Source organism: Alligator sinensis, unplaced genomic scaffold, assembly GCF_000455745.1.
Source record: "Alligator sinensis unplaced genomic scaffold, ASM45574v1 scaffold602_1, whole genome shotgun sequence".
Taxonomy (NCBI): Eukaryota; Metazoa; Chordata; order Crocodylia; family Alligatoridae; genus Alligator; species Alligator sinensis.
In genome coordinates this window covers 2756916-2784082 of record NW_005841976.1, presented here as the reverse complement: position 1 = coordinate 2784082, position 27167 = coordinate 2756916, and the positions used below count along the sequence as shown (strand labels likewise).

Sequence of the window (27167 nt, the reverse complement as noted above, 5' to 3'; positions counted from 1 at the left end):
GCCGTTCTGTATCTTGTGTAGACATTTCCAGATTTCTAAGATGGGTTCCTGAACTGTATCTTTTAACACTCAAAGTGGGTAGAGAAGTGCAAGTGATTACAAAGAAATGGACCTTGTGATCTAGTCTTCTGTTCTGATGAGTTCACAGCATTTCAAAAGCATAGCTATAAGGTCAATAGCAGTGGGAACTAATACAGTCGGTACAGAAAAGAGGTAACATCAGAGGCTTTTTCAGGTTGGGACATAAGTAGTATCTCAAGGAAAAAAAGAAGACAACATGACATAAATAGTGAAAGACCATTCAATGTACAGGACGTTTAGTTGGAAACAGTGGCAGGTATGAGAAAGTTAAGAATGAAGAATAGGAGTATTATATTCCATTGCAAGGTAAGGAAGAGGAAATGAGGGAACGGATGTAGCTAAGTGTACCAGCCAATTAGTCTAATTGCACAGGATTCCAATGAGGCTACACATGTATGGATCGGACACTTGGACTGGTTTTCTTTTGGGTGCTATGCACAGACTTTTCAGAGCTCAAGATAATTCCAGAAATAAGCTATAAAAAGAAGAAATGCAATACCCTCTCACTGTTGGGAAATACTCCATGGATTCAGATTGGTTTTGTTCCGTAAGAGTTGCACGCAAAATCAGTGAGAGTGTGTCACACATCTGGAAATTTGTGTTTTCTCACGTGGAAGCTAAGGGATCTCTGGTAGTTTTAGTCTGACCCCTCAGGTAGTTTGAATTTAAACATCCCACATGCTTGATTGTTTTTTTCCTTCTCTCTTTCAGAAAGCAGACAAGTATAGCAATTACCCAGTCTACCACACTGTCTATGAGACTTTTGAGCTAGTAGAAAAATTTTATGACCCCACATTCAGGAAGCAGCTTGCTGTTGCCCAGTTACGAGGCAGCCTAGTCTATGAGCTTGCAGACTCGCATGTCATTCCTTTTAACTGTCAAGATTATGGAGAGGCCTTAAGAAAATATGCCAAGCGAATCTATAATTTGGCCAAAAAACATGAAGAACAGATGGAGACTTACGAAGTGTCATTTGGTGAGTAATAGCCCTGTGGTCTCCAAACACTTGGATGTCCTAATTTAATTAGAATTGCACCAAGGCAAGGAATATTGGGGGGTGGGTTTCTGTCCCTAAATAGCCAAACTGTTCCTTTGCATTTCAGTTGTGCCCCTGCACCAGAATTAACTCTTTAAAATCTTCCCAAGAAATTTCCCACTCTATAGCACAGCCTTAAAACATTGCTGTCCAAATATCTATTATACCATTGTCTTATATCTTGCTCTTATTTGCAGTAACCAAGAGCCCCAGGCATAGACCATGACCAATTGATGCATGCCAGGGTATTGTTGGCCCTGCTAGCTACAACATTGCACTGCCAGCTCTTGTTCATACTGTGGTCAATTATTACACCCAGGTCTGTGGTGGCAGGTGATGGGGGATCTTCAGCCCTGCTGCCTGATGAGAGGCAGTAGTTGCACAAGCACCCATGACATGAGTTTTGCCTGTCAGCAGCTAGGGGTGCCAGGTCCCAGAACCCCCCTGCACTGATCTCCTTGACAGCTGGCAGGCTTCATGGCCTCCGCCGGGGCCAGCAGGCCTGTCACCCTGCTGCGCCTGAACACATGCAGTGTCACCATGTCACGAGTTTTGCTGGTCGGCAGCTTGAGGCACAGTTTCCCCCAAACCCCTGCACCTACCTCCTTGAAATTTGGCAGGCTTTGTGGCCTCCACAGGGGCTAGCATGCTGGTGGTTTTGACTCTGCTGTGGCTTAACACGTGCACGTGACATGAGTTTTGCTTTCAAGAGTTTGGGGTGTAATTTCCCCAGACTCCCTGCACCTATCATCTTGAAACTTAGCAAGCTTCATGCCCCTAGAAGGGGCTACCATTCCAGCAAGTTTCATCCAAATCAGGTTAGAATGACAAAGTTATAGGCTGTTTTGACCTTCCCCATTATATCCTATGGGGAAAATAGCAAAACTGTTTCGACGGGATGGAACAGATCAGCTGTTTCGACTAGAAACAAAATTCAAAACAGAACAATATTCTGTTAAAACAGACAGCTGCTGTTTTGCACAGCCCTATGGGTCTTATGTCCTTTGGACCCTGAGGGGCAGGACTGGACTCTGACTCCTGCAGGAGTGCAGATAGTAACAGCTAGTTAAAATATGACAAACATAACAATAGAGTTGTTATAGAAATATAACACTAACATGGCTTAAAACGGATCAATTTTCTTCTTTCTAATACCCATATCTTATATGGAAAAATGCTTTATTATGTTGAAAAGGCACAATTTCTTGGGGGATAAAAATCAATGTAGAAAAAAAGACTCTGGGGGGTGAGGGGGGAATTCAAGGATTATTATGCCAGAAGAGACTAGTATGGTCTTTTAGCCTTACTTCTTGCATGATAGAAGCTATAGGACTTCTCTCATTGAATTCTTGGTTGTATTGCAACATGCCATTTTGCCAAACAATCTTTATTTTAAATTTTTCAACAGTGGAGAATCCACTACTGCCCATAGTTCATTAGAAATATAAGACGTTACCTGGGAGATTTCTTCAAGTTTAGTACGCTGTGTTTGCAGACAACAATTTTTCAGCAGTCACAAAGCCCTGATAAAAATAACATGCCACACTTTCTCACCTATAGCACACCCTAGAATATAACATGCACCCTGTTTTTGAAAGGCAGCATAAAGGGGGGAAAAAGCTCTTATTCTGTAGTACGGTTAAGTAAGTGGGTAGCAGCTGCTGCTACTCAGTTCCTTAACCAAGCTTGCTCCTGAGCCTGCTGTCAGCCTGGATGGGGCCCATGGACCAACCCCACAGGCCAGCCCAATCCATGGCGCCAGGTCCAGGGCTGTGTGCAGGGTCTAGCCATGGACCAACCGTGTGCGCCAGCTAAATCTGGTGTACTGGGCTGGGTCTTCCAGCTGGGGAGATCTCTGCAGATCTAGATCTTTGGCAGCATTTGGGCAGCAGCAGCATTAATTGTTGTGGCTCCCAGAGACACCACTACCACCAAAAAATGTCCAGAACCATGAGGGTCTATATATCTTGCATATGATGCATACCCCCAAATTCTCCTTGCTGATTTGGTGAGAAAGTGAGTGTTTTATGTGAGAAAATGCAGTACAATGTCACGGGAAGGGAATGGTGGAGACAAGGGTATTGTAGATGCAGAACTTAGTAAGTAAAATCTGGGCAGCTGTTTCTAGGTAGTGAACGATGTCTCTCATTATGGAGGAAGGCTAAAATACCCCCAACAGTTCTTGTTAACTTGAACTGAGGGGCTGAATTCCTTCTTGAACTGGTTTGGTTTGGTTTGGTTTGACCCTGAGTGGATGAGCAAGACTCGCCAGCCAGTTACGGGAAAGGAGTCTCACTGCTGTTTAGCCCCAGCATCCCTGCCTGTGTCCACAACCCACGTGAAGGTCAAGTTTCTTTTCAGCTGCCCTCACGGGAATGTCAGATACACGGAGCCACCTCATGTCCTCTAATTACTATTGTCATATGATCTCTTCCTTGAACTTACAAGCAATCCAGGCTCTTTCTGAACCTATTTTGCCAGGGATACCATTCCAGAACTGCACCTCTCAAATGGCTATTATCCTCAGTGCTAAAAATGTGCACATTGTTTTTAGTCTAAACCTGCCCAGTTATACTGTTCAGCCAAAAAGATCTCTTTCTATCTTTTTTGGCTAGAGTGAAGGGCCTGTCTGTTATCAAAGTTTCATGCTTACTCATTTCTGCAGCTGCATGTAGATACTTACAGATGTGACCAAATTATCTCTTAATCTTCTTTAATAAACAAAATACATAGGACATCTTGAAGCTGTTGCTTGTGGCCATGTTTTTCCAGTCCTCTAATCATTCGTGTAGCTCTCTGAATTCGCAGCCAAATCAGCTTCTAATATTATACTTTTGCTTTATTGTTACTCTTATACTAAAGTAGCTGGAATCATAGCAATCTTCTAGAGGGTACATGAGAGGAAGGAACAAGAAAGCAGAAAAGGGGGTAATATAAATGGGGAAAAAAGGAAGACTAATTGTACATTATTCCTGAGATTGTTCAGAGAGGGTGCAATGCATCAATAAGGACATGAAGTGTTCCCTTTTATTATCCATAACGCAGAATCATAGCGGTAAAACAGCAGTCTAACAAGCTTAAAATATTTGCCAATGCCAAATGTGTAAAAATTGAAAGTCTGGCTCCAGGAAGTCATAGGGTTGGCTTTATAAATATAGGAATGGGTGGGGGTTTTTTGTTTTGTGGTGTTTCAAAACACTTATAAATAGGGTATACACTTCATACCTTCCTCTGCAACACTGAGGAAAAGATACTTTACATAATCACATGATTGCAGAGATTACCAAAAACACCTCATCCTATGTTATCCATGATAAAAAAAATGGCATATATGGATTTCCAGTGACAAATGCACTCCTGTATGTTCAGATTACCTTTCTTTTTCATCTTAAATCCTCTTCTAATGCATGTGAAACATAATCTGTTGATACAACATGCCTGTGATGTCAACAAGAGCTAAACTCTGTCCTTGGATGCATATACAACTCCCATCCAGAGAGAGCTACACAAATGCAGCCAAGGACCGACTCATCTAACAGGCTGAGAACTTAGTTCTCTAAATGCACTTGAAGGGTAAACATTGGGGAAAGTAGAGAGTAAATTAAGCTAAAGTAGAGAGGAATAAGTAAGTGGCTATAAATAAACTTAAGATGAAAATTAGAATATGATTTCTAATGATGAGCAGAGCGTGATTCTGAAATGGTAGGAATTCTTGGGGCCAGAAACCTGACTAGTTTTAAGATGAAATTTGATAAGTTATGAAAGAGATTATAGGACCTAGTTACATCAGGGAACTGGACTTCTTACTTGGTTTTATACCATAGGATCCTGCGTTTCTCTATAAAGGACTGGTAGGAGATGCCTGACAGAGACATTTTTACATCAACCAAGATCTTCTGAGCCACATGGCTCAGTTTGAGTCCCATGAGTGCAGGGTAGACATGTCCTAAATCTGGACATGTGGACAAGACCTACCGAGAGGGAAATCCTTCAGTCCTTGCACAGGCTGGTGGACATCACTCTTCTTCATGTAAACTCAGCATTTGATCTAAAGCTAAAATCCCCAGCCTTCTCCAACCTGCTGTCTTTTTGGTAGGAGGCTCCCCCAGGAATAATTTTTAGCACATATAAATGAAATATTTCTAATGTCTTTCTGTAGGATTTTTACTGGCCACTTTTCTTCGGTGCTATTAGCATGGTCAAAACACTTTTCAGATTATGAGAGGATACTGCAAACCTTAACAAGTCAGATCCAGAAGCAGTAGGGAAGCTGAGAATCTTGGGCCAGGCAACACTTTATCTTTTTAAATGACTAATAATCACTATTAAGTGAAACATTTATTGTTTCAGACTCTCTGTGGGAGGCTGCTGTATAAGAGCTCTTTCTATTTCTAGAACCTCTCTTTTCTGCTGTGAGGAATTTCACAAAGGCTGCTGCTGACTTCCACAGAAGGCTGGAGCAGGTTGACTTGAAAAAGTAAGTTAAAAATATGTCTTGACAAAATAATATCCATGGTTTGCTTAGGGCCAAGCCCTCCTGGCCTTAATCAAAGAAAACTCCCTGTTGAAATGAATAAGTTGTGCCGGAGAGAGGGCTCCAGGACTGTAGCCTTGGCATGTTCTTTGTTTCTTGTGAACACTCATTGATGAGCAGTGACAGCTGGAGACCTTTTGTGATATCAGTGCTAATAAACGCTTAGATAAATGAATATTTTTTTTAATGTAAAAAGCACTCAGCTATGACAAAAATTATACTCTTTCTTCAACAAGATTTTTAAAAAATGTTTCCTTTTTTCTGAAGAAGGAGTTTTCCTATTTTGCTTTATGTAATGAAAGGTCCCCTCAACCTAATGTGTGTCACATAGTAAGGTTTGCTATTGGATTAGTACATCTGATGCATAGTGTTGCATTATGCTTTACAGAGAAGGACATCAGTAAATTTTGTTTTCTGCCTGAAAGGAAGGTTTAAGCCCTGTGTGTCACTTTCCTCATTTCGAAGATGGAGATAATAATACTGGTTAACCTAACAAGGTGCATTGGGAGGAATCTATAGTCCCATGGACACCCAGTACTTAACAGAGTCAAGCACTGTTTCTATATGAAATGACTGTCTTCATTCCTTATAGCCCACTTGCAGTGCGAAGCATGAATGATCAGCTGATGTTTGTGGAAAGAGCTTTCATTGACCCTCTTGGCTTACCAGGCAGGAAATTTTACAGGTAAGTTACTGAAACAGAATAACCCTGTTGCAAGGCCAGATAAGTGGATGTACATTGGAGAGGGCTCATGATGGTAGCAGTAACGCCGGGATGCCTCGAAGCTCTCAGATTTTGGTTTGCTATGAGGATCATTAGTTACCCTGGTGTGGACCAGGTTGCTGTGACATGAAAGCTGATCCATTGTCAGCCAGGCCTCATGATGAACTATGTTGTTGTGGTTTATGTCTCAATCTGAAATTTTAAAATTAGCTCAAGCCCAAGAAAAGGGCAGACTCCTTGGACTTGGCTTTCTCCCTCAATTTTCCCTGGTAGCTTTTAACCAAACCTATCAAGGTGCTTACCAGAGTGTTTTTTAGCACAGGGTTTTGGCCTTACTTTCTTTGTATAAAGTTGTCCCAGGATTGTTCTGGGTTTCTGTGCTGACCCCTAAAGTAGATTTGGGGGTCTAAGTGTTTTTTGAGTGCCCCGTTCTTATGCAAAAAGAATCATTCAATGGAGCGAACGCAGAAGCAAACTGGTAGAATTCACCAAATATGAACATTGCTAACAAATAAAGAAGAGCACAATATGTATCTCAAAATACTTTTATGATCCAAGCAGAAATAAGCACTCTTAGCATCTCTACATCTTAAAATCCTAAGAATTGCTAATAGGTGGCCAGCCTGGTAGGGAGACCTTACCAAAATCTGGAGACTAAGTTTCAGGAGGCGCTGAATCTTCGTTATGGCTGTGGACAGGAACCTCAGCAAAGGATGCCTGAGGAACACATCTTGGAGTACTTTTTATCCCTCTCCTGAAACTAATACCCCTGGCAGATGTGCAGTTAAAGGCATAATAGGATCTTGTGCATGATCCCAATAAGCATGCTTCCTGCCATGCCACACATGTATAGCAGGAGGTGCAATGATGGGATGTAGCATCAGATCCCAGTCACCCCTATTGCCAGTGCAAGGGGAGCCCAATATCACCATCCTGGTTGGGTGCCTGACAATCACCTGATCATTCGCTGGCTCTGGGGACCCATGGGGCCATCCATTCAAGCACCGCTTTTGTCCCCAGAATGGCCAAAGTCCAGCTGATTGGCCAAAGATTGGCTTAAGTCCTGGGGCAGACCCAACCTGTAGTTGGTTGGCAGGGATCACTCCAGAGTGAGGGGGAGTCCCTGCTAGCTGACAATCAGCTGAGTGTCATGCCTCTGGGGTTTGAGCCCCAGGGCCACCCCAATCTCCCATTAGTTAGTGGGGCCTGGCCTAGGATTCCCATCCTGGGCGGGGGGAGGTTTCTGCCAGCTGACAGAAGATCAGGGTAGACCTGGGGCTTGAGCCTCCGAGCTGTCCCTATCAGCTGTCAGGGACCACATGGGGCTCAAGCCTTAGGCAGTCCCTACCAGCTAATGGGAGCTGGGGGCAACTACTTACAACACTACTTAAGGGAATCTTTTAGAAATGCAGTCAGAGACACTTTTGCGCTATCCCGTTGGGCAGATAAAATGTTCTGACCTGAACTTTTAATCAAGATTTGATGTCTTAAAACTGGTCTTTTCAAGAAGTTTTTCATGCTAATGACTCACTTCATTTTACATGACTTCCCCATGCCTCATTTATGCTAACATGGCCTAATTTAGATGTGTTAACTTTAAAGGCCAGCTAAAGCTACTGTAATGCAAGCTAAAAGGATGCTAGCTCAACACAGAGGTCTGCATCTTGCTCCCAGGCAACTGCTGGTTTCTTCAGTTTCCCCTTGGAAGAACGCTCCACTCCTGATCACACAGTCACACACACGGACGCTGAGAGAAGACAGTCTTTTTTATTTTGTGCTCTTTTTCCTAGTGGGCTTTGCTTCTCGTTATATGATCTGGGAGGAAAACTAGACCAAGCATCCATGAGGTCCCTTTAAACACAGTTCCTTGTATCTTTCATTTATAGATTCAGTAAATTCTGGCTCTCCATTGAATTTTCATTTGCTTTCCATGGTAGGCAGCTTTATAAATCCCCTGGCAGAGAGGAGTCATGTTTTTTACAACAGCTTTCATTTTTGTATGCCTGAGATTCTCTTTCTCTTTCCCCACAGACATGTTATCTTTGCTCCAAGCAGCCACAACAAGTATGTTGGGGAGTCCTTCCCAGGGATCTATGATGCCCTGTTTGATATTGAAAACAAAGTGGATCTGCAGAAAACCTGGGAACACGTAAAGAGACAGATTTCTATTGCAGCTTTCACCGTGCAGGCTGCAGCAGGGACTCTGAAGGAAGTAGCATAAGAAGATGGCATCACTGGGCGCATCCATGTGGCTAGCTCCAAAAGTCACTGCAACGAGCACTACTGTGACCGAATTCTTCTATGTATAAAGTACTATGCTTGTAATCCATGACACGGGAGAGGGTAGTAAAGAAATTATGGGTTTGGAAATATTGCTGCTGCTCTGCAACTGCAAGACCTGGTGCTTTCAAACCCTCAGGCTGCATCTTCACTCAAAAAACTGGAACCCATGATTTGCCATTGGCCACATCTGCAAGTTGTACTAGGTAGAAGTTATAGCGTAGGCAGACTGATGAGAGGGAGAGTTCATAGCAAGCTGTCTGTTCAGAGCAGGGTTAAAATACTATCTGAATGTTTGGAGGCTTTTTTAACTCAGTTTATGCATGTGAAAATGCATATTCCAGTCAAATGAAATTATATACAATTTTTGAAGACTTTTGGTCAAGAAAAGCCAGCATTTGGTGTTTCAAAATGAAAATTACTGTTTTGAAATGTGTCCAAATTGAACTAAAAAAAGAAGAAAAACCCACTCACAACAACCTTAAATAGTTTGTTTCCTGGAAATGTTTTGGTTGACGTAAAGCAATACCTTACTTTTCTTTTTGGTTTGGCCAGGAAGTCAAAAGTAACTTATCTCCAGAGCCCTAGGTACAGTGTTCAGCGTGGAGCTTTTATTGCCAAGGCAGGTTGTTTAGTAGGAGTCTTAATTTTCTTCTTCTGGACTGGTCTCATTGGCTGGATCCACATGTGCAAGCACATGTGGTTTGTGGCACCACAAACCACACGTATTGCACATTAACTGTGCCCTGTGCTGCTAATTTGCAACCCTGGGGCAAAATTTGCTACCGAGATTTTTCCAGTAGCAAAAAATAAATACCAAAACCAAAGGCAGTGCAAAGCATGCCAAAGTGCTATGTGCTGGGACAAATGCGAAGACAGGGGAGCAAGCAGCTCAGGACTGCCTGCTCACCCATCACCATGCACTGCGGAGCCCCTATGCTGAGGCACCCTGTGGCCCAGCCAGCCAGGGAGCAGCACAAGAAGGGGGCAGAAGGGGAAGCGCTGCAGAACCCATCTTGTGGCACTCTGCACCACAGTCAGCCGCTCCCCGACTGCCTGGGGCACAGAGTGCCTTGAGACAGGGAAGCAGGTGGCTCTGGGCTGCCTGCTCCTCTGTCCCTGCATGCCGCTCCTCAGCTAGCTGGGGTGCAGGGTGGCTCAGTGTGGGGGCTTCCTGCTGGCTAGCCCAGCACTGAGGCATCTGTGCCCCAGCCAGTCCCCCCTGCAAGACATGGAGCAGCGGGACATGTCCCACTGCAAACCAGACAAGAAGGGGCATGCACTGCAGCACAAAGTAGCACCACACATTTGTGCTGCTACTGTTTGTGCTGCTGCAAGTATACACCCCTGCTTGTGTGGACACAGCCATTGTGGTCAGCCACTTACAAATACAAGTCCAAATGTTTCTAGCCCAGTGGTCAGCATCCTATGGTTTGTGGGCTAGATCCAGCCCATGAAGAGATTAGGGTGACCACTTGTTCCTAATTAGGTGGGATAGACCTGGAATGGGAACCTCAAGTCCTGGTCCCAGGCTGCATGACTCTAAGACAGCATTTGTCCTGGATTCGCAGCATCGTGCAGGGATCTTGGGAAATGGCAGGTTTCCCCCTTCAAGGCTGGCAGCGTTCCACCCTGCAAGGGGCTGCTGGGAGTGGGATGGAGGGCACACCATGTGCGTACCCGCATACAAGCACATGGCTTGGAATACAGCCAGGCAGCGTGGAGAGGAGCTCCCTGCAGGTAAGTCTATGGGTGAGGAGGGGAGTGGGGGGGGGAGAGGGGCAACTCAAGGCCCCCACAGCGAGGGAGGGAGTGGGGCAGGGGCTGGGGCATTGTCTAGCCAGGGCAATGCATGGAGCAGGACAGAGCCACGAGCCGCTCATCCTGGGGCTGAGTGGCATGGGTGGGGGGCAGGTCCCCACCACTGTGTACCTCTGTGGGGGGGCGGCGCTGGGGACATGTCCCCCCCAGATTTGTGCATGGGGCCGATGCAGGGTACCCACTGCAGGCTTGGGGCTACCTGCCCTGCTGCCCTCCCCCAGGAGCCCTGCACCACTATGGCAACATGCCCCTCCCTGCCTGGCAGCAGCAGGGGTGGTGGTGCCATGGAGTGGGCTCCCAAGGGAAGGGCAGTAGGGTGAGGAGCCCTGAGTCCACAGTCTGCAACCATCCCCACCCTGCTTGGCTATGCTTTGTCCATGCCAGAGGTGGAGGTGGGCATGTGCCCTGCCAAATCCAGGAGACTGGATTTGGCCTGTGGCAGCTCACAGACTTGGCAACATGCTCCAGCTGCAGCAGCAGAGGTGGTTTCTCCAGGGTCCTATTGCCTGCTAGGTTTAGCCTAGTTCCTAGAAGGAGGCATCCCTGGGGTCCTGGTGCCTGCTTTTTTCTATCTATTCTCTTTGCAGCATCTGCTGATTGGGATAAAGGGGAGGGGTCCAGGGCTGGGTGGCAAACATCAGCCTGTAAAAGGTTGCCAACCCCTGCTCTTGCCTTTTGTAATCATTAAATGAAGTCTAAGCTATTCTTATGGGGGGAAAAAAGTTGAAACACTTCAAACTGAATGTTGCATATACAATTTCTATTGAAAATCAGTGGAAGAGGGACACATACTGTTTTTTCTCATTTAAAAACTTAGCTCTTTTCTTTTAAGCCTAATAAAGGGTAAGTAGTTCAACACCTGGAAGGACACCAAAATAAACAGGTAATTTAGGTCGTGGGATAAGAATCCATAGTCTGTGCTGAGACTAAGGTTAATACAATCCCACTGATTACCTCTCTTAATGTCCCCTTCTCTTGTACCTGTCCTTCCTATATACATTTTTCTTCTTGCCATGCTATTCCTAGCATCTGATGAAATAGGCAGTTGCTTATAGAAGCTCATGCTTCTTAGAGCCAGTTAGTCTCCATCAAGGCCCCTGGCAGATGTTACTGTAATCATGCAATGGGATCTGAGGAATTTTATCCTGGATCCTCCATGCTGCATGCCCTGACATGCCAGACATTCAAGATCCAGCATGGCAGGATGTGCAATATTTGGGAACTGCAATAAAATTCCTCAGATCCCAGTGCATGTCTGATGGGGTCTGAGGAAGCAGTTCCCTGATGCCAGGCTGTCCAGTGCACCCTTTAAACTTGCCAGTGAATGGGAAGTCTGGGTTTGGGGAGCAGATCACTGATCCTGGGCTCCTTCCATGCCCAGATCTTCAAAGGCAAACCACATACCCTGGCATCAGGGACAGACTCCCCAGTGCTGGGCTGCCCAGCACCTTTCATAAACTTGCCAGCATACAGGGAGCCTGGCTTTGAGGAGAGGTTCCCCAATCCTGGGCTTCCTGCATGCTCAGCATTTTAAAGGACTGCTGCCATTGCAAGTATGGAGCAGTCTGTAAGCTTCTTCGGAGACGGGTGGGGGAGGGGAGAGCATATATTCATCCCTCAGTTTAACTGAAGTGCAATAAAACCAGCCACAAAGATGTTCTGCATTTAACAAGCAACATCTTCGTGGCTGGTTTGCCATTTTATCATGTGATTAATTGCTTGCACATGTGGCATGTTAAAATTTATTGTGCAATTAATGTGTTAAGTGTGCAACAAATGTAATATCTGCTGGAGGTGCTACTTTGCCCTACCCTCTGCCTGACTTGAGACCAACACAGCAAACCACCTCTGCATATGCTTAACAGATAATCCAAGTCCTTCCTGTGCTGAGCCACCTGCTCTGTTTTTAACATCTTACTGCCATTCTTCCATCAACTCTTTGGACCTTTTGGTTTTTCCTGTTAAATCAGAAAGCTATTTTATACAGTGCTGTCAGCCATCAGCTGGCACTTGATGAGACAGGAGGAAAGTCTTTTCCCTGAATGGAGTGCTACTAATTACAACAAGGAGCAGAAGGGATGGAACTCAGCATTTCTCTTTCAGCTTTTGTAGGGCAAAGCTACATCTTCTAATGTTACCAGTAAGACTTGAAGCTGAAGTAAATTTTCCATTAAAGTTATGTCAATAAAACAGAGTATGAAGAAAGAAAGTCATTTTCACTTTAGAGGGTATTTGGATGAAACAAAGAGTGCATTTATTTAAATGCAAGTCTTACTTTATGTTTTTAAATGGGCTCAGTCAAGAGCCCATGCGGCCACTTATCTACTTTTGTGATTTACACAATTGCCAAGATTTTATTAAATTACATTCCACCCTGATTACATCAGCTAAAAATACCTGGCTTCCTTCCCACGTAAAATACATCACATATTTTCTCTTAACCATAAATTGCAGTAGATCACAATGGCAAAAATATCTTGGCTTGTGGTGGGAGGGCAATGGTAGAGGAACATAGGGAAGGTTGAATCTAACAACTGCACTGAACTGAACAAACATGTTCTTCAATAGCACACAGTGGGGTTTTTCAAGACAGATTAAAGCTCTGTGAAGTTATACCTCCTCTTCTCCCCACTTGCACATGCTAAAGGGAAAGCTCCTTTCTGGTGCTCTTGTGTTTTATTCAGGAGATGTAGGAAGAAGTTGCTGTATAACAGCAAGCAAATCTGATGTCTGTTGCTTTGCTCATCTTCCATCCACAGAGGGGAGCAGCAATTTTAGGATTCAGCAGACAAAAAGGCAAATCAAATACTCTAAATGCATTTCTCTCTCTCTCAACTTCCTTGTGGTAAAGCAGAGAAATAAGATGATACTAACTGTATAAAAAAAAAGCAAACAGATGCTTTATGGATATCCGTTATATTCCTGTAGAGTCCCAAACACTGAACAGATCATTATTGCTTTTGTATTCAGAATAGGGATTTTCCTCAGTGCCTTGTCAGAGGTTGACAACCTACAACTCATAGGCTGGATCCAGCCCACAGCGCTATTCTATCCAGCCCAAAATGCCAAGGCTTCTGTGGGGTTTCAGTGGAGGAGAGGGTGGGAAACCAGGAAGACTTCACTGTTGGGTGGTGGAGAGAGGCAGGATAGCAGGTGAATCAGAAGGGCTGGCTCACCTCAGGCTGAGCCGGGTAATTTCTGCCCTCTGCTTCCGAAGCATTGCTGTTGCCTTAGGCAACATTTCCTCCCTTGGATGTGGAACATCCAAGGCAATTGCTACTGCCTGGAGGCAGGGTAGGTACATACCTTCTAGACTAAAATACATTTAGAGAATAAACTTCTGTGAACTCAGGCTTGCTTCATCAGACACAAAGCAGTGTCTAAAGTGGAGTGAGTGATTTGAATGCAAAAAGTAGGAAGAGAAGCAAGTGAGAAAGAGCAGGGAGCAGCAAGCAAGAAAAGAACTCATCTGAACAAAGGGGTCACAAAAGCTAATCCAAGTAATGGCATAAGAATCCCTGGTAATGGAAATCCATAGTCTCTGTTTCAACCCTACTTAACACAATCCAGTGTGTGGACAATTTTTTATTCCACAATTTCCTGTTCAAACCAGCGCAAATAGGTGACTGGTAGGAAAGCAAGGAGGGGGGTGGGGCATGCCCCCCTTAACAGGGCCATTATTGCCTCCGACAGCTTCTACAGGTGCTCACTAGCCCCATCCCCGATGTCACCAGCAGCTTCTGCAGGTGCTCCCCAGATTCAGGAGGCACCAGTAGCCCATGCCAGTGCATACTAGTATTACTGCAGCTTGCCGTTCAAAGGGGGCTGAACTCCTGTGACTCTAGCTACATGTAGTTTGTAAAAGCTGTTCTGGGATGTTTCAGGCTCTCTGTATACATGGACAACGTGCTATTGCTTACACACCCCTTCGCCACTTATGCACAGTGCCTACATTTTAGCTCATATTAACTTGACAGAAGCAATTTGAGTCAGGACTGAAAAACAAGCTGCCCGTCAACATTCCCCGAAGTCTTTACAAACATTACTATCCTATTTACCTCTGTGAAGAGACAAATAAGTCTTTAGTGGTTGTATGGTTTAATAATGGCTAAAAAACAGGGGCTACCAGCAAAGCCATTTTAAGAGATAAGGGCTGACACAAGCCACTGCTTCTTTTTCTTTTCCAGAAATAGCAGTAATCACAGAAAAAAATAGGTTTTTTAAAAATAAATAGTTTGCAGTAAAAAACCCCAACACAAGTTCAAACTCTTTGCAAGGGTGTGTTAGTGTTTCTTCAATATGAAACCAGCAACTCAATTAATTTCAAATCACCCTTTGAAGATTTCAGTTTTTAATAAATTAACAGAACATTGTTTTTTGGATTGAACAAAGTAGCAACTAACCTGAATGAGGAGCTTAGGTTTTTGGGGTTTTTTTAAAAGGTTTAGGTTCACAGGATGACTTAAGCACCATTTGGAAAAAAAACAAGGCAATGGTACTGGTACCTGCCTTATAGCTTTATGGTTGTTTGAATATTCACCCAAGGTGTAGACGGCGTGGACTTCTCTTGCCTTGTTCAGAGCAGGGATTTGAATCAAAGTCTCCCAGCCTCTGGGGGAACTGTCCTAGCTACTTGGAGGCATTATCAAATAGGTCTGTTTGATAATAGCCATTCCACTTTGTATACTGAAATATTTATTTAGACAGAGCAAAAACATGAGAGTAAGTCTGTAGCTCTGGGGTCCTAAAGACACAGACAGACAAGGTTCTTTGGGTAAATCTGATATCTTTTATTAGACCAACTCAAATAGTTGGACAAATTCTTCTTTGCAAGCTTTCGGGTACAAACACCCTTCTTCAGGCAGAGGGAGCGAAGGATGTTTGTACCTGAAAGCTTGCAAAGACGAATTTTTCCAACTATTGAGTTGGTCTACCCAAAAGAACCTTGTCTGCCTGTGGCCTTAGACCAACACGGCTACAACCAACACTCCTCAGCATACCCAGTATTTTTGTGGAGGTTGCCTTAAGTCCCCTCTTGAATCTACGCTGGCAATCTGAAAGATTCATTTCAGATGTATCGAAACAGCATTTTTTATACAAAACATCACATGATGTATGTAGCTAAATCTATTTGTCATTTTAAAGTAGAGTGTGTGCCTTGTTTCAGTCCACTAAAATGCATTTTTTGAAGAATAAACTATTGTCCCCTACCAAAATGCATCTGGCCTTCCAGTATGTATTAGTAGCAGTGTGAGCATGGGTTGTAGGGAGAGGGGAAGAATAGGGGGATGGGGAAATGACATAAATTGCCTATAAACTTGATACTGCCTGTTACACCCTGTGGAGGCTGCAGGCAGTTGACTTATCTGTCCTCTAGTTCAAAGGATGGCAGGGGTGGCAGAATTTTTTTAATGAAGATTCTAGACTTCAGAAGTAGTTTCCCACCATCTGAGAGCACGTGAATGCATTGAAGTGCATCTATTTTCTAGACAAAGTTGGCAGCTTGTTTTATGGTAGCCTTAAATAATTCTTCTCCATACTTATCTGTGCTGTTTACTTTGGGGCTGGGGACAGGTTCAAAGCAGGCTAGTATCTAATGTGTAGAATTTCACAGGTGCAAAGTACTTCTGAACAAGGAAGTCACGGGAAAAGCATCCTTCAGGAAGGTGTCAGATAAAGCAGAGTTTATAAAAGTCACATAAAAGGCTTCTCTCTCCTTCTCATCATGAGTTACTGACTGATGTGTTACTTATGCTACTGTTGATGTTATCCCTGAACTGGCCATATTTTTTAGAATGAAATCTGGGCCGTCGCTGTTGGACAGGAGAGACAGACCCAAGAGTAGCAGGATGTTGGGAGAGTGAATACCAGTAGTTAGTACCAAAAGGAGAAGAGTCTAAAATCCAACTCTCACCCAAATCTATCATCTTCCTCTCATACATTCACCTTTGCTTTCTCTCTGTATTGTACACTTGGAACCAACTCTATTGCCCACATCTACCCATTCTTTCCTTCGAGGCTCTCCTTATTCTATCCCCATCTTCAAACTTGTGCAACGCTTTAAGGATCATCCGACAGAATTCCCCATTCGTAATAAAACAACATTTTTCACCTGTGATTCAAGAAAGGAAATCGGGTATCTTCAACTTTTCTTTACAGATGAGGAAACTGTAGCATAGAAGGAACAGAGCTGATATAACAGGGACACCAGGGCACAGCATGGAACAGAATACAGGTCTCCAGCTTCTCAGACCTGCATCCTAACTCCACCACTTGTGTAAATAAGAAAGTACTGCTTGTTTGGAACAACACGTGCAAGAAAAATCAAAGACAACAGCTGTATTTCACACCTTGTTCTGTATGTTACTGACCAGACTTTGAGTAGCTGGGCCATCACCCTGTGGCACCCTTAAAAGGATCTGAATGTGTCAGGGTGTTGCAGCATCTGGGTGAGAATCACTGGATTAGGTTGATGGAGAGCTGTGACTGCTGATAGAAAAGAATTGTGCGCACTCATTTGTATTTATCTGCTACCAGGTCTTCTACTTCCCAACCCCACCTTAGCCAGCTTCTTTACCTCATCTACCTGCTGTAGCACAGTTTGGACTGCATGCTGTGTGGGGCAAGAACTATCATTTGCTACAGGCAGATGGTAGGTAGCACAAGCAGCAACAAGCAAGCAAGCTACTCTCAGTTTTACCACCCAACTCGAGGCACTTTAAAATGCACTAAGGACTTGATTGCTGCATTTTGTGGCCACCTAGGACAACGTTAGGAGGTATTAAAAAGTACAAACCATAAAAATGATTTTTAATAGTTATTAATAAAGTGGACACTAATTCTCTCCTACCACCTTAGCTCTGCCCTCACAGACTGATCTGCCATCTCATTCATTACTAACCTTTCCCAAACAAAGAACACTGCAGGGCCACAGGATCATAACAGGAATCATCACTTTGTGCACCCAGTCAAGTTATATTCAGAATGGTCTTAGCAAGACCTAGCTGCTATGTATATGCTCCATTTTACAACTTGATTTACTTTGTGCTTACAAGCCACCCCAGAGGTGCTGGGGGTACCTGACTTAATAGCTCCAAAACATTTCACATGAAAACTGCGATTTCAATAAATTTGCAGAAAAACAAAAAATTTTGAATTCTAATAGCTTAAAAAAATCCCTGTTAATATTTTTTAGAAGAGAACATATCTCTTTTCTGTTCTGGAATAACTTTCTGCATTTTATGACAGCAATAAATTTGAGTACGGAACAAAAATAATTTGGACTGCTGTGCCTTTGCTCTGGATGTTTGTTTCACAGGATGTTTCTGTTTTGTTCTTGTTTCAATTCAAATGCAGAAAATTAGTAATAGAAATCCAACTCATGAAAAACAAAAAAGGTCTCTTCCCAGCTCTTTCATATGCATGGACTATCTCAGGCCTCCACAGACCTATGCAGTAAGTGTAGCATTGTTTTGTTAAAGCATGCGTGCACTCAGTTAGATGTGGCAGTGATATGCATCTACATATGGAAGAATTTTGGCTGTCTTGTGTTATTTGGCTGCAGTTTTACAGAATCTAGCAATAGATAACTGAAAAGAACTTTGGGATGGTTTTATCTGGGACAGTTACTCCTGTATTAACACTACTTATCATTAATACCACCAATTAACATTGATACTCTTGCATTAACTTTGATTTGGCCACTTTTATCAGTTAATAGGTTTTATCTTTCTGTTTGAAAAGCACTGCCTGTAAGGTTAAAAAAAGTTATTTGACACTATTTTATTATTGTTCTCTTCCTCCCCTACAAATGAATGGTGTTCTACTTCAGTCTATAAACAGTTTGAAGTTCGCAGTTCAGAATGGGAGTGAGGACATCTCAATGTATGGAATTACATTTTAAAGGGTTCTGAAACTAACATTTTTACTATAATTTTCATTAGTGGGGACCTTTAATGTTTTAACCAGAGTAGGTGTAAGCAGATTTCATACGAAACTTCTAAGAATTTGTTTAAAATGTCTATCATAATAAAATTTTATTGCTTTTAAATAATCTCTCTAAGACCAAGATGGCTCTACACAAGATCATCAGAAAACTGAGGCACAGAAAACCTCATTTTTTTTTCTTAAATGACTACAATTTCAACTCAGAATAATGCATAGAAGCAGGTCGCATTAAGTTAGCAGGAGCAGTTCATATTAAAATGTTAATTCCATTAATATCTCAATGTTGTTTATATAACCCCCCCCCACCGCCCAATTCTGTCTAATGTATTTATTAGATTAAATGACCATTAGCTGCCATATAACTATTTAACCACTTGATACCCAACATCTTTGAAAAGCTATTCAGTGAACAGTGACAAACTTTTTCTACTTGCAATATGACTATCTTAAGAGACTCTTCCCAGGCCTCTCACTGGCAGCAGGCCCCCTGCCATATTCTGGTTTTACTGGTAGCTCTGCACAGGAAAGACGCAGGCAATCATCATGCAAAGCAACAAACCATAGCTTCACAAATTCCAGGATTCATGAAACCTATGTTTCCAGTATCTTGCCTTTTAGGATCAGAATGTGCCAATATACATAGCAAGGCTGTTCTGACATGCTGTAATTACGTGTCTGCTGGATCACAGCAATTACCCGGCTTCAGCAGACTCGTGTCATGCGTCTCAGCGTCCCCACACTGAAAAATCATGGCGGGGGTGCTTTAACTAAAGTGCATTTGACGAGCTTCAGTTAAAGCACCCCCACTGCCATTTTTCAGCGTGGGGATGTTGATACACGTGACGCTCTGGAAGCTTTAATTAGAGCCGCTCTAATTAAAGCACCCCTCCCCCTCTCCCAGAGCATGTGTATAAACTCCCAAAGGGACTGATAGTATCATGGAGTCCTGCCATTCTTAAGCCTTGTTCATGCCAACAACTAGTATCGACACTGGGTGCAGTTGGGCAGGTACTGGAAGTGATTTAGATGCAAGCGGAGGCATGACCCAAACTGCAATCCTCAGTTTACAGAATTGTAGCTAGGCCTTGTTCCAAGCAGTCCAAGGAGTTGCATGGACAACATCCTCTACTTCTGCTATTGCTAATACTTCTGTCATGATACTCAAACGCATTCCTTGTATGGAAAGCAGCCAGCTACTATAGCATATAATCATAGATTTCATAGACATTTGGGCTGGAAGAGACCCTGGAGGATCATCAAGTTCAGCCCCCTGCCCCAGGGGCAGGAAGTCAGCAGGGATCATAGGATCCCAGCAAGATAAGCATCCAAATGTGTCTTGAAGGCGTTCAAAGTGGGTGCTTGAACCATCTCCGGCAGCAGTCTATTCCGAACCTTGGGGGCTCGGACAGGAAAGTTCTTTCTTATGTCCAGCCTGAATTGGTCACGGCAGAGTTTGTGACCGTTCAATCTTGCCATCCCTTGGGGCACTCTGGTGAACAGACATTCCCCCAGATCCTGATGAGCACCCCTAATAAACTTATAGGTGGCCACCAGATCACCCCTGAGCCTATGCTTTTCCAGGCTGAAGAGCCCCATGGCTCTCAGCCTCTCATCAAGTCTGTTTTCCTGACCTCTGATCACATGCGTAGCTCCCCTCTGCACCCTCTCAAGCTTCTCCACATCCGTTTTGAATTGTGGAGCCCAAAACTGGACGTAGTACTCTGGGTGTGGCCTCACCAAGGCCGAGTACAACAGGAGAATGACGTCTACTTGCTTATGTACTTTTGAGTTAGAATGCCTCTAAGCTCTGTAAAGCAAAGGCTACTTCACCTCTCCCCTTCCTGAAAGCCAGACTGTACCACTGACAGGATCTAGTCTCTCTCTCAACAGTACTGTGGGTTTTGAAAGCTGCACCTTCTTATTCCTCTCCTAAGCTCTTGCCGGAAGGAAGAAAGGAAGGAGCTACTTCTGAAATTCTTGCAAAGAGTCCAAGTACACCCCTGAAAAGAGACGGAACACCTTCCTTCCCAAATCCAAAGTATAAGTCCAAGCTGGACTTTCTAGACCACTTTTCCTGAGTCAAGAATAATCTGAGATGTCTATCTGGACAAGTGAGTGCCGGGCCTCTGTTCTGGGAAAAATAAGTGCTTAGTTTGGTCATTTCTTTAAAATCTGAAGCACTGCTAAAAACAGTCAAGGGACCAGTCTTTACACACACCAGTCAAATTGTAGGAAAAGCACTTCCAAGTGTCTGACAAATGCTGCAGTGTACTACTGTACAGAAAAACCAAAAGGAAGTTCTTTCCCAACGCAGAGGTAGACAAAAATAGACGAGTGAAACCCATGTTAATAAGAATTTATTGAATAACTTCAGAAAAAAGTAGAGATGATGATGTTTTGTGTAAACAAAAGTTGCATGAATGTAAAGCAGACACCCATGCAAAAGAAAACATTAAAAACCCAAAGAAACTGTAAAGAAACTCCAGAGGAGAGGGGAAATACCACTATAAAACAGTGTTCCAGACACCTAGAATAAGTCATTCATGTAAAAGTTGCGTTCCTGAATGCATAGCAAAATTTATAGGAGTCATAGGGGGGGAAAAAACAAACTCAGCAAACAAAAAAAAAGCAAAAGCCAAAATAAATGAGCAAACCTCAAAAAACCTCACTGCATTTAGCTACAGTATTTATCAACACTCATGCCATGTTTAAGAATACAAGCAAACTGCATCATTACACAGAATACTGAAATGCCTTTTCAAGGCGAAAACAATTTAGTAAAACAGAACTAAACTGCTGAAATGGTGACTTGATAATGTAAGAGTTCTAAAAGGAGACACTGAATGGATTGAAATGTTGTGTTAAATTACATGGATTATTCTGTAGAACATTAAGGTAAATTATGATAATTGAATGGCTTGGTGCTCAAAAACCAGACGACCTTGAGAATAATCAACAGTTCAGAAACTGAGATACTACAGAAGTCATATGCATTAGTCAAGAAAAAAAGTTTACAGACAAAAAAATCCAAAATCCCTCTTTGCCAATTTGTAAGCTCTACTACAGTCATTTTTTACACTAAGGAACTGCAAAGTGAACACCTTTGCAAGGAACTGGACAGTCAAGTCTGACATAATAAACAACATATGCAGTATACTTTTTAAATTCTGTGAATTATAAAAATATAACTAGTTTCCGGGCTGCAATAGTCTTATCATCCTGTTATGAACAGTACAATGACTGAAAATACAGGATAGAGAGCTGGTCATTTTGGTTGGTTTAGACCAAGTGCAGTTATTTACATGTTAATTACAATATTATTAGAGAATAGAAAGCCTACTCTTAGATAAAAAATATGTTTCTTTACTTTTTTTTTTTTTTAAATAAGTACCATTCCCCCCCACCCCCCCAAGTACAGCTTTCAGAAATATTATCTTTGAATACTTTGGTCAAGTAATTATAACCTCACTTTATCTTCTTTTCCTATTTGCTGATAAGAGGAATCAATTAGATTAGAAGCATTAAGTTCTGATGAGAAACCTCAGTCACCAGCAGCTACCTCAAGATCTAGTTATTTCTCCAGCCCACATAGTTTTTAGACCAGAGCTTTCCAAACTTTTCATGTTGGTGACACACTTTTTAGACATGCATCATTTTGCGACAGTAATTCAGTTCCGGGGGAGGGGCCAAGGGAAGCAGATGCGAGTAAGGGAGCTCTGCAGTGCCCTTCCGCAAAATTTTCTGCATTTCGCGCGACACACCTACACACTGCCGCCGACACACTAATGTGTCGCGGCACACAGTTTGGAAAGCTCTAGACTATAGCAAAATCTGCTCTAAGCATTCTCAGTATTGACCCAAAAGTGGTAGCTCAGAGTTGGTTGCTGGGTTTTACACAAATATCTGGAAGACTCCACTCCTATATTTTCAGCTATTACAAATTAGAATAATTCCATGGCAGTCAGACATGTCAAGTTACGCTAATTGAAAATCTAGCCTATTTATCCATACGATAGTGTGGCCAGCATGGAACTATTTTATACATAAAACGGTCTAGTTATTTCACTTGGATGAGGTATACGTTTGAACTTAAATGTCTTGCGTTTGAAATACAAATGTCTTATTGCTGTGTATGGGGACATTTCAAATTTTGCCATCACCAAGCTTCAATGCATCTATGATCTACTGAAGGCACGAATACATGAGATAAAGGCAAAAAGTCAAGAGCTGCGTTTCAAAGACTGAATTATATGCCAAAATACAAAAAGGAAGGTCAAAATATGTGCAAAAGCTTTGCTTATTTGCCACCAACTTGTTTAAAGTATATTTCAGAATACAATTTCAACACAAGGTAACGGTAGCAGTTGCTCAGGCACAACTGTTGAAGCTATAATCACTGGGAATTGTGCTCATTTAAGTATCACTAAAATTAGCATTCTGCATGCTTGTCATTTGTAGTTTCCTTGACTCTTGTCACTAGACTGAAAATAAAAATGCATGCTGTCTTCTGCTTTGTTAGCAGACACAAGCTCCCTACATTGCATTTTACATGATATACACAAACTCACCATACTAAAAGTGAACAAAAAAGGCTTTAGTCGGCCCAGCAGGGTTCTGTTCAAAATTCAAACACTAGCACTATGTTCAGACTATATTTACACATTTATTTATATATAAATTCATGTTGATTTATCTGCCAAAACCAAGTTTATTTACAGGAATGAGCACTCATTGAGAACCCTGAATATTTCATTTCAGGGTTCTGCTTGTGTCTTGTAACAACTGCTATTAGCAATACATGAAGTAACAGCAGCTAGCTTCAGATCCTTAACCAAATAGTGGATATTGTTTCCACAAACCAGTAATGCTCTTCTAAGTTCAGTGTTGTGGTACTCTCTCAAGCATGCAGGGTCCCTTTTTGTGAATATACTTTTGAAAGCTTGGACCCTACTTTAAGGCATTTTACATGTTATGATGTTAGCTTCTTCCATACCCTTAATTATAACTGTATAGTAGCACCAAGAGTTGCTCAATGGAAGATGATCAACTTAACTTGCTCAGCTCCCTTTGAAAGCTCAGCCTCAAATTTCAAGGCAAACTACGTGTTTTATTTCCTACCACTGTTTAACTTTAAATCATTGTGTGCGCCACTGCATGAAGACAAAATCCTACGTTCAAGTCTGTATCAGTTACAAAACCAAAAAAAAAGCCATATGCTAAAAGTTCTACAGGATCATTAAATGCTTGTTCTTAAACTTTGAAGACCGTTTCCTATATCCATACAGATGTGTACTACATGCTCTGATGCTCATGTCTGCCTCCTCACCCCTCCAAAATTTCTATTTTCTGCCTTCCAGGTCTGGCAGTGTAAAAAAAAAACAAAAACAAAAACAAAAAACAGAGTACGATGATACCATAATTTACAATATCCCTGCAGGACACTTCCACTGGGTTATCTCCCTGCACAAAACTAAGCTTGTAAGACTAATGTGTGGGGCTTTATAGTTTTTATCCTGTAAGCTTTAACAGATTCTATGCATGGTGTACCATTTGAACACCTACACATTCTACATCACTTGAATACCAAGTTCTCTCACCTATAACCTACACTTTTTCTCTCAAAACCAGCTGGGGAAAATTGGGGTGCATGTCATATGCAAGGAAAAAGGATCCCCACTAGGTCACAAATTTGGTAGTAGGGTGGGGAGAGAGGTGGAAGTGTCAATCATAGCAGCTCTGGCAGCAATGGCATTTACATTGCCATTGCTACCCCTGCCAAATTTCTAGATGCGTGGTGTGGGAGGGAGGGCATGGTAGCACACCTCCCCATTCATGTATCAGATCAAACCAGCTCATGGGGTTAGTTTGGGACAGTGCGCTAGCTCTGGGGGCAGGTGCCTGGTGCAAGGACCCAGATCCAGCACACCAGGTCAGTCCATGAGCTCCACCTGGCACATGGGGCTGGCAGTAGGCTTGTCTCCCTAGCTGCTGCCACTTATTGGAAAAGATTTCTTTTTTTCTTTCATGCTCTCCTTCACAAAGAAAGGTGTGTACTATATATGAAGGCGTTATATGTGAGAAAAATATTACTTGTGTCCCCAAACTCTGAGATACAGCTTCAAGCAGGGGCAGGAATACTACTGGATTAACTGCTGCAAAATCAGATTTATTCACAGCAGCAAGTCTCTACCCCTGGAGGAACCTGAAAACAGAAATCTGAATATATTATTTCTTCTAATACTTCCAAAAAAATTAATGTGCATTTAAACTGCCATCCATAAGAAGTTTTCAATGAGGAGGCCCAATAAAAAGTGTTTATATGAAACATATAAAATTGTAAGGATTGTTTAGTTTAAGACTCTTCAGTGAATTTAACACTTGCAAGACCATACACAATAACCAGAATCAGGCACACAATATGGAACCACAAATCTTCCCTCTATAGGTCAGCTAACAGATACCATATTATGTGCACTATGCTCTCCCACTACTAATATTTACCCTCTCTAAAGTGGAATAGCAGTTTTATACATGTTTGTACAGCAGCTAAAGCACGTGCCTCACACTTCGCAAAAATCACTTATGTAAAATATATTGTTGGGTTGAGTTTGCAATAGATTAGATTGTCGCTTTTCAGAGTAGTTAGGCTAGTTTATTTAACTGCTAAACTGTTCCACTCGTCGCCTCCCCCACCCCCTTTTAAGAGATAACATTTCAGATACCAGTGTGGTAGACAGATAGGAAAGGGAAGGGACTGCCATGAGCTTCCTTGGTTCTCAATTCACTAGAATGTTTTGGTAAATCTGCTTCTCCATTCAGGAACTGATATTTTTAAGTTACATAAGCCTCTGAGCAGGCTCTGATAAGGCGGTGATAGAATTTGCGACTACCCAAGCCTTTTAAAATACCAACGATTACACCATTTCGCAAGTAAAAGATAAAATGTCTTTAATTTGATTAAGTCATTTTACCAGATGAAAGGGCAGATTTTACTAGACAAATGTTCCAGGTAAAACTCTCATTCTTTCATATTTATTACCGTTTATCCTTTTTTAAAAAATTATTATTACAGACTGCTGGAGACATGGTAATCATTCCACAAATTTGTATTCTTTTTACTGTAAAATTTATAACAAACAGTACTGAATCTAATGTATCAGTTACTCTAATAGATCCAGTGTACCTGAAATAATAATTCAGTGTGGACTGAGGGCTCTCTCTACAAGAGGAAGTTGGTTCACATTTACTAGATGGAAAGCAAGATTTTACTAGACATTACGGTTTGGACAGATGTTCAGTTTCTCCAAGGAAATCCCCTGCTCTGTTAGGAGAAAACACGAGTGTACAGAAGTTCATAATTTTTTTCCCCAGTGTAAAAGAGGCCACACTGGGAGAAAAATAACTTGGGAACAACCTGAGTGAAGTGGCTCCCCAGAGAATCTCTCTCAGGAGACCAAACTTCTGTACAGGTAGCCAGTGTGCTTTTCTGCTTCTCCCTCCTCCTCTCAGAGGGATGGAGAACATGCATCAGTCTCAGCCAAACAGAGAGCTGAATGTACCCCCTAAGCACTTTGGGCCGAAAAAAAAAGTGTTCTGCTCCTGGCTTGTACTTTGTCTGAATCACACTGCAGCACTTGGGTGCCAGGAAGCATGCAAACATACTCCCTGCCCACTGGGGTGAGGAAAGCTGAAAAAAAAAAAAACTGTGCATGGCACAGATCCTGGCAATACCTTCCCTGACACACCCTGCCTACGTTTCACTTAAAAAGCCTGCAAAGCTCTGAGCTGCATGCTCTAGGGTCCCTTGCCTGCCCAGCAGGCTCTTTGCTTCTTTGTTACAACTTCTGTACAGGTCAGTTTTTGTCTAAGGAAAACAAACCTGGGAGAGTTGTCCTGGATGATTTGAATGCATGTATGCAGCCTAAGGTAGGGCATAGAACCTGAAGCGTAATAGCTAGTCTATACTAGCTTCATGCAAGGACACCATTTGTGTGGAGCAGATGTCTTTAAGACTACTCTTACAAAACAGTTATTACTGTTCAATTTCCCACCCCAATTTATTGGGCATGAACTTCGCTATGTAGACAAGCCCCAAAAAGTATGGGATGAGAGAGACAACCATGTTACAGTATGTAAAGACCAATGTTGACCCTGATTTGAAATCCACAATCTACTGTAAAAGAAAAAAAATTAAAGATAAAAAAAAAGATGAATATCACATTACAGTAGCAAGTCACCATGTTGTGAAAGAAAATAATTCTCTCTTTAGGAGTTCATTTTTGATCTGTATCATTTTTTTTGTTGCTGCTGTGTGTTAGGCACTGGTAGTTCAAGGCTTGCCCATGACAGGGGCTCTGCTTTCCTCATAGTGAGCTCAATCTTTGTAGCGGTCATGTTTACATAACTCCTCTTCACATCAATTACCTGGAACAGAAGAGAAATATTTCACTTGACAAGACCAGAGACATTTAACAAGCACTACAAACTTGACACATTATGGCAGTTCTCTGAACATTAAAAGGTTTATCTCTGCCAATTCAAAACAGAACATAGACTGCTCCATCCAAAACTACTGTGTTTATCCATAGCAAAAGTGAGTTTGAATTTGAGATGAATCCCCAATAATTAGATTCTCCATATGGAACATTTATAAAAGTATTGAAAAAAATTGTCCATGTATAGAATATAATTATCAGAGGGTCATTTTAAATTCATTTCCCCCCACCGCTGGCTGCAGCAGGAAA

The 27167-nt window shown here is 42.4% G+C and overlaps 2 protein-coding genes across 3 annotated transcripts in view; one reads left to right on the top strand and one right to left on the bottom strand.

Annotated features, from left to right (window-relative positions):
• Window positions 1–18251, top strand: part of LOC102387337 (N-acetylated-alpha-linked acidic dipeptidase 2) — a 54405-nt gene extending 36154 nt beyond the window's left edge. The window contains exons 15-18 of one of the 2 annotated variants that reach the window (XM_025200840.1): window positions 793–1057; window positions 5513–5594; window positions 6244–6336; window positions 17826–18251. In XM_025200840.1, coding sequence (XP_025056625.1) covers window positions 793–1057; window positions 5513–5594; window positions 6244–6336; window positions 17826–17955 — 570 coding nt within the window. In that variant the 3' untranslated portion in view covers window positions 17956–18251. Of the gene's footprint in view, window positions 1–792; window positions 1058–5512; window positions 5595–6243; window positions 6337–8406; window positions 12671–17825 lie in introns of those variants that run through there. The other variant, XM_014518708.2, reaches the window with a different exon arrangement.
• Window positions 18252–20190: 1939 nt separating this feature from the next.
• CHORDC1 (cysteine and histidine rich domain containing 1) overlaps window positions 20191–27167 on the bottom strand; it is a 30788-nt gene continuing 23811 nt past the window's right edge. The window contains exon 12 of the mRNA XM_025200841.1: window positions 20191–26847. Coding sequence (XP_025056626.1) covers window positions 26713–26847 — 135 coding nt within the window. The 3' untranslated portion in view covers window positions 20191–26712. The remainder of the gene's footprint in view (window positions 26848–27167) is intronic.